Source organism: Bison bison, unplaced genomic scaffold (assembly GCF_000754665.1).
Source record: "Bison bison bison isolate TAMUID 2011002044 unplaced genomic scaffold, Bison_UMD1.0 scf7180017864295, whole genome shotgun sequence".
In the NCBI taxonomy this organism is placed as follows: Eukaryota; Metazoa; Chordata; class Mammalia; order Artiodactyla; family Bovidae; genus Bison; species Bison bison.
The window spans coordinates 7,094,082-7,108,455 of record NW_011494867.1 but is presented as its reverse complement, the minus strand read 5'-3'; the positions used below and the strand labels follow the sequence as shown (position 1 = coordinate 7,108,455).

The 14,374-nt window shown below is 40.6% G+C and overlaps 1 protein-coding gene across 1 annotated transcript; it reads right to left on the bottom strand.

Annotated features, from left to right (window-relative positions):
* Nucleotides 1-3,225: 3,225 nt before the first annotated feature.
* Nucleotides 3,226-9,581, bottom strand: ATMIN (ATM interactor). Its single transcript, XM_010850790.1, has 3 exons — nt 8,906-9,581; nt 7,980-8,179; nt 3,226-6,983 (listed from the first exon to the last, which is right to left on the bottom strand). Exons 1-3 carry the CDS (start codon nt 9,185-9,187, stop codon nt 5,171-5,173), a joined length of 2,295 nt encoding a protein of 764 aa, XP_010849092.1. The 5' UTR covers nt 9,188-9,581; the 3' UTR covers nt 3,226-5,170.
* Nucleotides 9,582-14,374: the final 4,793 nt, after the last annotated feature.

Genomic DNA, 14,374 nt, shown 5'->3' with positions numbered 1-14,374 from the left:
GAGAGGCAGCCCAGTATGTATGACCCTCCTTAATAGCCACTGGAAAATTGATACTTTATATATGTGAAAATGGCTTTTTTCCTCCCATTTGGCTCAAACTACAAGCCTTGCTTCCCTATGTATCTTAAAATGAAACAATTTCTCACTTACTTAAACTTGAGGAGTGCTAACTTGAAGATATAACATAAAGTAGCCTTATTTCCAGCAACACAGGAGGGTTAGGACTATTTACTGTAAAATGTGAAAGAACTGTTAGCAATTTCATTTAACATCTGCATGTGCTCTGAAGAGAAGTAGAAATCTAACTAACAAGATAAAAACCACTGGTCCCGATATTGTTCATGACTCTGCTCGGGCTGTTTTGTGGCCATTCACCAAATCCTCATGATGGACTTTTCTAATGTAATCCCAGGAAAATGGAATGTTAGGGAGATACCATTATAGTAGCTAATGGGAGAACTTGAAATCTGAAAACTTACTCCTTAGACACATATGTCATCAGAGAAACGGGATTTAAACGGTTCTAAAATATACCATATCTTACCAAAAGAAAAGGTGAAAAAAAAAAAAAAAAAGATACCAGCCTACAACTCATTAATAAGTACTAGACTCTCAAATATAGCTAAACAAAAACTATTACCACAAACTGAACTAAGACAATATAAACAGTTCCTAAAATATCATTTGCCAAAGTTTGGATGGCTTCTCAAAAAGCAAACTATAAAATCTTAAGTTTTGAGAGCTCACTTTTTAAATAGGGAAGTCTTTAAGGAGCATTTTAAGGTTAGATATCCTTTCGTGGTAAGTTAACTCAGATGCACTGACTTCTGCCAAATTTTTATTGCAGCACAAGCTCTACATTTTCTGAAGTCACTAAATTTCTCATTACAGCACAGGAAAAAGAAGATAAAGTAGGAGAAGTATCAGTTTCAAATTCAGCCCTAAGCAGCAACATTTTTGAGATGCAATCATAAAACCAAATATTTCACCCGGGACAAGGAAAAAGCAGTGGATCATCAGAAAACAGAGTAAAAAGCTGCAAGAAGATTTGAAAAAAAAAAAGAAAAGCAGTGAGAAGATGCCAAGCTTGGAACAAGGTCTTATTGACACATACTATGCTAATCTCACTTCTTTAGGCTAAAAAAAAAAAAAAAGTCTTTGTTCACATAGGTAATATATACATCTTTCAGAATTTATGGAGATAAATTTTTAAAAAATATTTTTTTATTTTCTGAAATATTTGACTGTTTCAATGATAAACTAAAAGTTATAAATCCTGTTGTTTCTTCTTTGTAGTCTTTATGTCCTGTAATATTAACTTGCTAGGTGGTGAAGGAACCAAGTTAATGGAAGGGCCTTGATAATGAGTTTCTCATGTGACAATCTTTGCTATTTCTGATTTTGTGGATTTAGAACAAAGTTACAAATGTGCTTATTAATTAGTAAGGCAATATATAGATTTACATGTTTCTCCCTCAAGTTGAAGGAACTGAATGAATACCGGCACTCTTCCCGTGTATTATAGACAATACTCTTATTCCCTCATTTGCTCCTTTCAAACATGCATATTTTATCCTATTTTTAAAAATGTATTATTTACTTATTCTTTTTGGCAGCACTGGGTCTCCTTTACCGCATGTGGGCTTCTCACTGCAGTGGCTTCTCTTACTGTGGAGCACAGGCTCAGTAGTTGTGGCACATGGGCTTAGCCGTGCAGCATGTGTGATCTTCCTGGACCAGGGATCAAACCTGTGTCCATGGCACTGTCAGGGGGATTCTTAACCACTGGATCACCAGGCAAGTCCCCACACATGCATGTTTTAAAATAAAGAGCCCAAATGTGTTAATTTGAGGACACCAACAACCTGAGTCCTTTCCATTTGCTCTTTAGTCTGCCTCTGTTGATGGATATGTAGTCTAGTAAATACAGTTCACACAACTGTGAGAAACTTTGGATTTAGGCACTGCAAAACAGTGGTATTTAAAGGACTATCTTCTTGACTATCAAGAACATTAGATTAGCCTACATCTTGCTGAAAAAACTAATTAACATTCATGTGTTTTAAGGCTTTTAGGTGTTGGGAGTAACCAGTAAGTCAAAAGACTGTGTCCTTTCCTAGTGTCAGATCTAATCAGTGACACTTTAATGTATGTAAGATAAGCACACACACATATATGAGATATAAAACAATATTTGAGACTCCAAAGGCATCACCGACTCAATGGACATGGGTTTGGGTGGACTCTGGGAGATGGTGATGGACAGGGAGGCCTGGCATGCTGCGTTTCATGGAGTCACAAAGAGTCGGACACGACTGAGCGACTGAACTGAACTGAACCAAAGGAATCATTCCTAAATGCTTCTAAGTTACACATTCCTCCCAGTCTTTGTTTAAGAGCCTTCTGAAGACAAATCTGAGAAGCATTACTTTAAATATTCAAGTAGGGGTACTCTTTCTACCCCCTTCTGATGTCTATGTCAGAAGCTTTCTCTATGTCCTTTATACTTTAATAAAACTTTATTACACACAAAAAAATAAATAACAAAAAATAAATATTCAAGTAGTAAGCGCTCTTCAGTGTCAGTATTAGGTTAAGTTTGGACTGGAACTAAGATAAGCATTCTAAAACTGAGATCATAAAGGATTACATGAAAAACCACCCTGTCAGTTACCACTATTAAAACAATTCAACTTCACAACTAGACTGAAACAATGTTTTCTTCCAATCAAAAGTAGCTTCGAACTTTGCATCTTTCAGGTAAGTCTAAAAAATTTCTTCTTTTATTTCCCTTTATCTCTAATCGAACACACTGATTTGGCTTTCCTACAGCTGGTGACTGAGCAAAGAACTACTCATATAGCTTTACCCTCACATATTTGCTCTTAAGCTAGAACCACATTACTTACAAAGATAAAAGACACCCCATTATGAAATGGTGACATTTGGATGAAAAAAAATGGGTAATTTCCTTTGAAAAAATTTTCCAAAAACTTATGGTAGTTTTTATCAAAATAAAAACTTTACATCAAAATAGCAGCTTTGGTAATGGAATGTCTTTCTCTTTTCTACCGGGAAAACTGTTAGCATATTTTCATGAACAAAGGTAATGGAAATAACTAGGCACAGTCATTTCATCATGTGACTTTCAGAGGAGGATGAATTTGTGAAGAGTTAAGGCAACAAAGTCACATTATGAGTACGTTGAAGAATTCACACAAAAGGTAGAATTCTCACTTCTCTTTAATCACTGAGTTTTCAGCTTTTACAAATAATCTTAGAACAATTCAGGGAACTAAGGTTTGGGTGGGGGACAGTTCTTACTGGTACATGAACTATTACATGCTCAATTTTCTGTAAATAATTCAGTTGGCTGAATTAACAAACATTGTCACAGACACACAGATTTTTTTTTTTTAAAGCCATAGATCACTGCATATATATTTACAAAAAGCCAAAACAAACATGCACTTCTCCTTACTAGGAGAACTGAAATAGATGTTTGAAACGTTAAGGCAGTGATGATTCTAAAACATAATGAAATACTAAGTTAAGGCTTTATTTATTTATGTTTGTTTTGAAACCCACATTCATAGGCAACTGTGACCCAAGCAAACTTTAATCTACCAGGTTGAGTTCATCTGCCCAGGACATGTTATTTATCCATTACCACCAATTCTTCTATGGGATAGGAATCAGTAGCAACACCAATGATTTTCTCTAATGAATTATTAGTTCCTTCCTTAGGTTGTATTTTGAGGGTTTAGTCTTCAGCAGCATAAAGCATGTGCCACATAAGGAAAAGAGCATTTTTTTGGGTAAACTTAGAAAAATGTACAGACTGCATTTTTACTTGCCTGAAAGCTGGCCAACAATCAAGAACTCAGGATCTTCTAAATACAAAAAACCCTCCAAGTGTACCTGACTGTTCAGCCATCTCAAAACATATTATGTTCTTGAAGTGCTGGATCTTCACCTCATTTTCTCTGAAGACCGTTCAGTATTACCCTCTCTAAACAAACAAAGCAACATAATGCAGAATGCCGTATTTTAGATGGATCTATTCTAGACTTGCTATCCTCAAGGCACAAACACTATTCTTGCTAGACCAATGTGTTTCCTCATTCAAGGAAAAAAATGAGAGGTGGATGAAAAGACTCACTTTAGTAGTTGATTGCACTCTTGCCCTAGCAAGCTTATGAAAAGTACTGAAATGTAACAGGGAATATCCTTTTCTCCCTACATTACTATTTTTATTGTTTTTTTAACATTTAGAGCGACAAAACTCAGACTCAGCGGGTGGGGTGCACCTTGAGCAGCTCTGGAGCACCACCCTGGCCTTCGGTAGGGTGCAGGAGGGATGGCTTGTAGGACACACTCCAGGACGAGCTAACAGGTGTGATTCTACAGCCCAGCGTTTCCATAGTTGGGGTGACTTACTGTCACTTAGACTGAAAGGATCACTATTTACACTAAGTGCTTGCCGCTACTACTTTAAGCAATAATTGTACAGCAACATGTCTTGTGAGCAAAGTACTATACACTTACGTTCCTACCAGTAACAGTTCACGTAGAGGGATGGCATTGGCTATAAGCAAATTGTCTCAGAAGCTAAAGACAACAGTAGTTTTCCTTTGTGTCTTCAAATTAGGGAAGAGTAAGATGTCAAAGCAGGCGAAGCTGTTGCTGTTTAAATCTGACGGAGCAGCGTCAGACTTCTTTACACGTTATCAGGGAATAGGACTCTCTTAACAAGCACTGGTAAGAGTATTTTAGGTGAAATTTAAGTCAGTCATGCTTTGATGAACATGTTTTGAAGATCTGAGGTTTGCACCCTAAGTCCTGATGAGCTTGGCTTCAGCTAAATGGCAAGATGGGTTTTAAAGGTGTGAAATACATTTTTTTTTAAAAAAGGGAAGACTACACTGAAAGGGCAAATGTCGGCAACACAAAAACAATCATGTTCAGATCAACATCTTACACTTTATAATACACTCACAAATTTTTACACAAGTTTCATGTTTACAAGTACAAAAAGGCAAAGAACCTCAAAGAATCGAAGTAACTGTATCGTCAACTACATTCAATAGAGTTAATACTGTTGTCCCTGTTCTTCATCTTCTAAATCCAGAAGGGAACTGTGAATCCATCCCCCATGTGGACTCCGCTTTCAGAAGTTGGAGACTGGGTGTAGTTCTGCACACGTTTGGGTTTCAACAGAGCTGAACTGAGATTCCATCGTGTTCCAGGCCAGGTCGGCCAGAAGAAAGTCATCCATTGCTGTCTGAGTTTCATTGCTGGTGAAGAATAAGCTCCCCAAAGTTTCAAAGCCAGAGTTCATGGTCTGTGTTTCGGCACTGTTCAACTGAACTTTGCTTTCCAGGGCAGGCAGGTTTTTAGCAGTGGAGATTCCGTCAGTCTGGGTCTCTGTGTCAGATGAATCAGTACTCATGGAAAAGCTGGAGTGTTTCAGGATACTTCCCAGTGGCAGACGAGGGCTACTGTCTAAAAAGAAGTTCAGGTCTGTCTGTGTCTGCGTGTCAAACATCTCAAGGCCTAAGAAGCTCGAATTCCCCCTACAACTGTAGGCCTGGGCAGAAGGGTCTGCAAGGAAGAAGTCAGTTTGGGTTTCTATGTCCAGTGACTCCAAGACTGGCTCAGTGGTCATGGTGCTAAGTTCACTCTCCTCGGTTTGTGTCTGTATATTTGAGGCTGAAAAGAACTCTTCGATATCAAAATCAATTGCAGGATTCTGGGTTGGGCCAGATGGGAGCTGGGTGTCAGGTCCAGTATTTGTGTCAGACAAAAGACTACGATTGTCCAGCGTCTGACCAGGTAGGTTACTTGACAAGATGTTTTCTAGATCACTTAGTAAATCCATGGTTTGGGTCTGATTATCTGTCATGTTCTGTGACGAAAGCATACTGTTTGGTGCACTGAAGTTTATTATTGGTGTGGATTTCTCAATATCTTGAGTTAAAGTTTTAGCGTGGTTCTGAGGTAACAAGTCATGAGTTACAGACTCTGCTACTAAGCTGCTGCTTATAATATTGTCTGTGGACACACCATATGATGAATGGACACTTTCAAAAATGTCTCCACACATTACAGCTTGGTCCATCTGTACTCGGTCATCTGCTGGACTTTGCATTCCGCTGGTCTGAGTTTCTCTGGAGATCCCACCTGGCTGGAAACTGGCATCTATAAATGCATCAGTTTGAGCAGCGATGGATGAGGTTACCTTAGAACTGGGCAAAAAAGTCTGAGTTTGAACACTAATGGGAAGGGAAACCTGGGAACCAAATGTCAAATCAGTTTGCGAACAGGACGACACAGAGGAGTCAGGGCTGGCCCACTGTGCAGTCGGCATGAACTGCGGTGTGGTGTAGGACAGGTCTGTCTGCACATTGATGGAAGAAATGCTGTTCTTCTGACATGTGTTTCCGAGTTCTTGTAACGGGCTAAATGGACTTTTACCCAAGTTCACTTGAATACCTGTGCTAATTGGCTCAACAGCAACAGGATTTACAACTTTTGAAAGAGGGAGGCTCTCCTTGAGAGCGCAGGCTTCCGAATCCAGGCTGAGGATCAGGGTTCCAATGGACAAGGGCAGTAAGTGCACGGCACCGGGGGCAGAGCCCTGATGGTCGACACCCAACACCACAGGCTGGGCCGAGGAGTCGGCTGTAGGCACAAAGACAGGCACAGGAGAAAACTGCATGACGGGGAGTTTAACCAAAGCCACTTTGGGCTTTGGTAAAAGCAACTTCTGAGGGTACCTTGGAGCTGCTGGAAGAGTCTGTTGTTTGGCATTAGAGCTGCAAGAGTCTTCAAAGGAAGCCACCAGCTTTATTTCTGAAGTCTCTAGTTGTGGAGCGTCTGGCCGTGGAATCGGCTGCTTGCTCAGCGATTCAACGGTCTTCCTGGACAGCTTCTGGCTGTGCAGGCAGCCTTCCATTTTCCTTTTCTTACTAGGTGGATCCCTGAAAACGACGACAGAGTGAAAAAGAGAAAAGTGATTTTAAACTGCGGCTTTCTTCATCAACCCTGGCACTGTATCTTCACTTATAAGCTCTATGTCTCACATCTACAGCAGGGGTCAGATTCAGCCCGGTGAAAAGAAATCCCGTTTGTAACCTGGCCCATTACACAGAAGTTCAGAAACATGCCAACAGGAAAGGAGGAAGCACACCTTTGGGTAAAGCTCTAAGCACTAGAACTCAGCTTAGATCCGCAAGCATCAGGAAGCTAACATATTATACAATGCAGTGATTATCATGTCTAAAATAGGGAGCTATTAATCCAAATATAAATTTGACCTTTCAAATGAAGCGATTTCATGATTTAAACAACTCTTCAACAATCCAGTATCCCTCTAATAGAAAACGATGAAAGTTTTGGAAGAACTGAAAACTCAATAGGCACTTCCCTGGTAGTCCAGTGGTCAAGAATCCACCTTCAATGCAAGTGACACAGATTTGATCCCTGGTCCGAGTAGATCCTGCCTCTGGCAGACCAACCAAGCCGTGCACCGCAACTACTGAATGCCTGTGCCGTAACTACTGCAGCCTGTGCGCCGCAGCAAGGGAAGCCTCCAGTGAGAAGCCCTGGCATCGCACACAAGGGCAGCCCCCGCGCACTGCAACTGGAGGAAGCCCACGAAGCCATCAAGACCCAGATCAGCCACAAATAAATACAGAAATCTTAAAAAAAAAAAGAAATCCCAGTAAGTTTTCAATTCGGAATAATAAGGGACCTTTAAAAGGAGTTGGTGAATGCGTAAGGAGCACAACTGGGTCAAGTAGATGTGGGTTATTTACTAGTACTGCTGCCATTTCCAAAAGGTCCCTTCTTCATGTCTCATCTTTTCTCTACCATTCCTCCTCTCTCCTCAGCCTAACGGCTCTCCAGGAAGTTTCGCCTGAAGCTCTCCCCACAGCTGCTGGCTTTTGGGCCACCCCACCCCCCTCCCCCCTTACCTGTGTTCTGCAGGGATCTCATGGCCAGTTCGGTAGATGTGGGACTGTAACGCAGTCCGGCTGGCATAGGGACACCCACACGTGCACTGGAAGGTCTTGCCACAATCCTCTGCATGTCTTTTCAAGTCCCACTCGGTGCCATACGAATTGCTGCACTTACTACATTTATGCTTCTTTTCAGCATGCATTTTCATAAAGTGCTAGGAAGAACACAAAAGGACCCAAGTGAAAATCTGCAACTGCTCAAAACCTTTCAAAAGTCATCAACATAAAATAACAATGATTTTACATGACAAAATATAGCAGTGCAAATCAAAAGAATGTAAAAGCAGGGCAGCTGCCCTTTAACATATGCCTCATCTTTGTGAAAAGTTGAGACTGTTTTGGAAACAATCCATGGTATCCACCCCTACTTCTGATTTACAAATAAGTGCTGCAAGCAGAACAAGTCTTGGAGTGCTGTTCTCAGGACCCCCTCCAGCAAACCCTCAGGGAAGTGTTTCAGTGTCTTCCAGTCCAGAATCACCACCTTCCCCACTGACTGGGTCCCTCGCTCCTCTCTAGAGGAGCTGCTTCTGAAATTCTTTTCCTACAGTTTCTTCCTCCCTGGGAGAACATCTCCCTATGCCTCTGCTCCTCTGACCTTGAAAGATTCACACCAGAGATCTGGAAGCACACCCAATTTATCATACTTTGCTGACCTGGTCTTCTCTCCAAATCCACTCTGGACATCTTCCCCCCGAGAACCAGCCAGCCTTTGCTCACACCCACTCATTTTTCCCCAAGTGAGAGACTTGGGTGTCTGTCCTTATAAGCAGCTTTCTGCTCAATTCTCTTGTATGATTGGCAAGTAATTACAATACATTGGGTTTATGACATCTGCATTTCATCCCTAGAGAAGTATATAGTTAAGACAAGTAAAATACCTGTTTTACAAGAGAAAATTGAGAAAATGGTCTGTCAGGGCCTCTAGGGCATCCTTCAATTGGACAACAGTAGAATTTCGGTACAGTTTTCAAATCTTTTCTTACTGTTGGATTTACTATGCCATCCTGCAAAAGAAAAATGAAATAATGATCTTTACAAACCATCAGAGCGAGTTGGGGGTGATAATAAGGAACGACTAAAGATGGGCACAAGAGATCTTTATAGAGTGATGAAAATGTTCTGAAGTTTGGGATTGCAGTGGTGGTTGCAGAACTGTGCATCTACTTAAAAATAACTGAATTATTCACTTAAAATGGGTAAATTTTATCGCGCATAAACTATAACTTAATATGTTACAATTTTTCAAAACAACATAAACAAAAAACAACTATGTTGTTTAAAAACCTTCTATCCATTCCTTTAAGATTCCTTCTAGATTTAAAAATCTCTGTCCTTAATCCAATGTCTTTAATTGTAAGAGTTTCTCAGGCTCAAGACTTAGTGTCATCCTTAAGTCTTCCCTTCTTTTTTATCTCACCCCCACTGAATCAGGGTGAGCCTCTGAAAGAAACCTCCTTTGACTATGATCAAAGTCTTCTTGATAAAGAGCACAGTGACTTTCTCTGATCACCACTATGCCCCCTAACAGAGCTAAAGCGAGCTGACACAGCTCTTCTACGGCAGCATGAATACAGGCACCATGCTCTAATCTGAAATTTAGTAATCATTATAATGGCCAGCGCTAACACAGCACTTACTACTGTGCCAGGCACTGCTGTAAGCACCTCATATATATATGAACTCATCCGAGTAATCCTTTGTTATTAAGTATGTGACTGACATTTTGACTGGGGTTTTTAAAATAACTGGTGAGTTAATTTAGCCTGAAGTACTATCTTATTGCCCTTGAGGAATCCACAGCCCTCAGGAGTGAAACACCTCTGGCCTCCAGTCTAATTCTTAATTGGCCACTCCTAGTTGGCCCCAGAGGAAGGTGTGTGGGGGTTGGAGTGATGAAGGGCCTCTCTACGGGCCACTGGAAACAACCAGACATGTGTGCAGGCCTGCAGCAGCACCTAGATGTTTGAGTCCTTAGGTGCTGTGATGAGAGAGGATTCAATACCTTTGGAACATGCCACCTCCTCCTCTACCATCAGTGTGTACCTAGAGAGGAAATGAACAACCATGTGGCTAAGACTCCCTTTGGTTTAACAATCTCCGTAGATGATCCTAATGTGTAGCTGAGCTTAAGAAGCACGGTGCAGTGGTTAAACCCATGGATTCTGGAATATGGACTGCTGTAGTTTGAATTGCTCCTTTCCTTTAACCTTGAAAAACTTAACTGTCTTGGTTTCCTTATCTGTGAAGTAGGCACGATAATAGAACCTACTTCAGGGTTGTGGTGAGGACTGGTGGCTCAGACGTTAAAGCGTCTGCCTGCAATGTGGGAGACCTGGGTTTGATCCCTGGGTCCGGAAGATCCCCTGGAGAAGGAAATGGCAACCCACTCCAGTATTCTTACCTGGAGAATCCCATGGACGGAGGAGCCTGGTGGGCTACAGTCCACGGGGTCGCAAAGAGTCAGACACGACTGAGAGACTTCACTTTCACTTTCAGGGTTGTGGTGAGGACTCAGTAGCATTATAGTTAATAGTATTATAAAAGAGAGCTTATCACATAATCCCCCAATGGCTCAGCAGGTGAAGAATCCACCTGCAATGCAGGATCAATCCTTGGTTGGGAAGATTCCCTGGAGGAAAAGTACTCCACTCCAGTATTCTTGCCTGGAAAGTCCTATGGACAAAGGAGTCTGGTGGGCTACAGTCCATGGGTCCCAAAGAGTCAGACATGACTCAGTGACTAAGGCTATCACATAATCACTCCATTATTACAGCTACTGGTTATCTGCTGTGGAGATTTTTGTTGCTTCTCTTGCTTTCTGCCAATAAGCTAATCTAAACTCATCCTATACATTAAACACTGTTTTGTGGCACAGAAATAAAAGCAAAGTAAACACATCAGACCAAGTCAAACTTCCATGCTTTTGCACAACAAAGGAAGCCACAAGAAAACGGAAAAACCACCTGTGGAATGGGAGAAAGTATTTGCAACGATGCAACACAGAAGGGCTTAATCTCTAAAATACACAAACAGCTCATATAACTCAACAACAAAAAACAAACGACCCATTCAAAAAACAGGTGGAAGAACTAAATAGACATTTCTCCGAAGAAGACATACATACGGCCAACAAGCACATGAAACATTACTCAACATCGCTAATTATTAGAGAAATGCTAATCCAAACTACAGTGAGCTACCACTCCACATCAGTCAGAATGGCCATCATTAAAGTCTACAAACAATAACGCTGAAGAGGTGTGGAGAAAAGGGAACCCTCCCACACTGTTGCTGGGAATGTAAGTTGGTGCAGCCACTATGGAAAACAGTATGAGGTTCCTCAGAAAACTAAAAATAGAACTGCCATATGATCCAGCAATCCCACTCCTGGGCATGTATCCAGATAAAACTATAACTCAAAAAGATACATGCACCGTTACATTCCTAACAGCACTATTCACAATAGCCAAGACGTGGAAACAACCCAAAAGTCCATCAACAGATGAATGCACAAAGATGATGTGATGTATATACATACAATAGAGTACAACTCAGCCATAAAAAGAATGAAATGCCGCCACTAGCAGCAACATGGATGGAACTAGAAATGATCGTATAAGTGAAGTAAGTCAAAAAGAGAAAGACAACTACCATATGATATCACTTATATGTGAAATCTGAAATATGACACAAAATAATTTATCTATGAAGCAGAAGTGGACTCACAGGTATAGAGAACAGACTTGTGGTAGCCAAGGAGGAGGGACAGACTGAGAGTCAGGTTAGCAGATTCTAACTACTATATACAGAATATACAGACAACAAGGTTCTACTGTATACTATAGGGAACTATACTCAACACCCGGTGATAAACCATAACAGAAAAAAATATATAAAAAAGAAAGTATATGTATGTAAAACTAAATCACTTTGCTGTGAACATAACATTGTAAATCAACTATACTTCGATTTAAAAAAGAAAATCTATGGACTCATCTTAAAGAAAATATTATACTTGTGAAAGTATGATTGGAATGCTCCTTTTGTTAAAACAAGGACATCTGCTAGGCTCACATGACAATAACACTGTCATCAAACTCATCCCATTCACCAATTTATCTTTTTTAAAGGAAATACTTTTTAAACTTATATTATCTTCCTTCTAGTGTATAATAGGAGAAGGCAATGGCACCCCACTCCAGTACTCTTGCCTGGAAAATCCCATGGACGGAGGAGCCTGGTAGGCTGCAGTCCATGAGGTCACTAAGAGTCGGACACGACTGAGCGACTTCACTTTTGACTTTTCACTTTCATGCATTGGAGAAGGAAATGGCACCCCACTCCAGTGTTCTTGCCTGGAGAATCCCAGGGACGGGGGAGCCTGGGGGGCTGTCATCTCTGGGGTCGCACAGAGTCGGACACGACTGAAGCGACTTAGCAGCAGCAGCAGTGTATAATATGCAAGAAAAAATGAAATGTGGACAAGATATTAAGAAAGACCCTAAAAGCCTTAATTCACTTGACCATGACCAAATTCTTCTTAGTTACAACCAAGGAGACGGCCCTCTTCTGTGTTTTAGCCTGTCAAATGTTCTATAAAACTCTGCTTACAGGGTCACCACGAAATTCATGCTTATTTCTAAAACATTCTCAATTTGCTTAGAAATCCTTTTATTACCCCTTTTCAAACTCCCTATCATGTTCTCATATACCTGTTCACTTCCCTTTTTGAAAAATTAATAAAATTTATTTTTAAGAGTTTTATTCCATAGCAAAACTGAGTGGAAAGTACAGAGTTGCCATACACCATATGCAGCCCCCCCAACCCACTCCAATATAGCCTGTTTCACTATTAACATCTCTCAGCAGAATGGTACATTTGTTTACAATTGATGAAACTACACTGACACATCATTATGACCCCAAGTCTATAGATTATATTAGAATTCACTATTGGTGCTGCACATTCTATGGCTTTTGCCAAACGATAATGACGGTTATCCATTATTACAATATCACACAGAGTGTATTCACTTCCCTAAAAAGCTGTGCTCCGCCTATTCATGACACCTTTCTCTGTAAGCACGGACAACCACTGACTGACCGCTCATCTCTTTTCAGGGCTGACACTCCACTGTCTGGATGTATCACTGTTCCCTACTGATTCACCTCTGGAAGGACATCTCGGTTGCTTCCAAGTTTTGCTAGCTACTCTTTTATACTGTCTCCTACCACCTGCTCATCTTTCCTTTTCCACTGCTACCATCAACAGTTCAAGTATTCCTGACTTTGTTTGGACTTTGTCACTAGCCTAATTTCTAAACGTTCAATTTTCTTTTCATTCACATGTTGCCAGATTCACCCTTCTAAAATATAGCTCTGATTATAACATTACCTCACTCAAACATGTTCGAGAGCACTCCAAATTCTTCTAGCCACTGGGACATCCAAAGTCCTGTACTAAACAGCTTCAAACTACACTTCTTTTCTGTCATTTCCCTGTTATCTAATGGAACTACTTAACATTCCCCAAAAGTTTTCAAGAGGAGGAATATATATTTGTTGCACTTAGGAATCTTTTTGAAGAGTAAATGTTTATGGTCACCTAAGTCAAAGTTGTATCACACACCAGGATGAGACACTAAAGGCAGCCATGCTGATGTCAACATCTTGGTGTTGTCATTACAGGTGTGGCAACAACCTGACGCTGTTCACTTTCCCGCCTTCTTAGGGCCAATTCCTCGGCCCATCCCAACACCACCTCTCTACCCAGTTCCTGACCTTCTTCCCAACTCTGTTTAGAGACAATAAGCTCTGAGCTGAGAACAGGGGAGAAAAGAAACGGTGATGGCACAGTAAAACATGAACTGCAGTAAAAAGTGGTATTTTCGTTCTTAAGTGCTATATACATTCTAGAATAAAACTTAGCAGACTTATCCACTAAGCCATGCTTTAAAAATGTGTGTTGCTGGATAAGGTGTTCTTTAATGGTCCTCCTGTCCCTTTCACTATTTTCAAACACGAGGGATAAAAGAATCAAGAAATGCTCATCTACTCCTACTCTTCTTTCCCCCTGAATCACCAGGAACCCACATAAAATCACAAGGTATGTACCTTGCAACTTACAACTCTTTTATCTCCACTTTTATCCATCATCATTCAGAAGAACTTGTTAATTTTAAGGGAATAGTTCAGTGAGGGCAGGATACCTTCTGAGCAAAGATTAGAATAAAATAAAGAACATCTCAGCAACCAATGGGGAAGGGAAGAAAAGATTATCATAATCTAGGAGAAAAAAAACAAACTAGGGAAGAAAAAAACTATAGGAAAGAAAAAAAAAAAAAAAA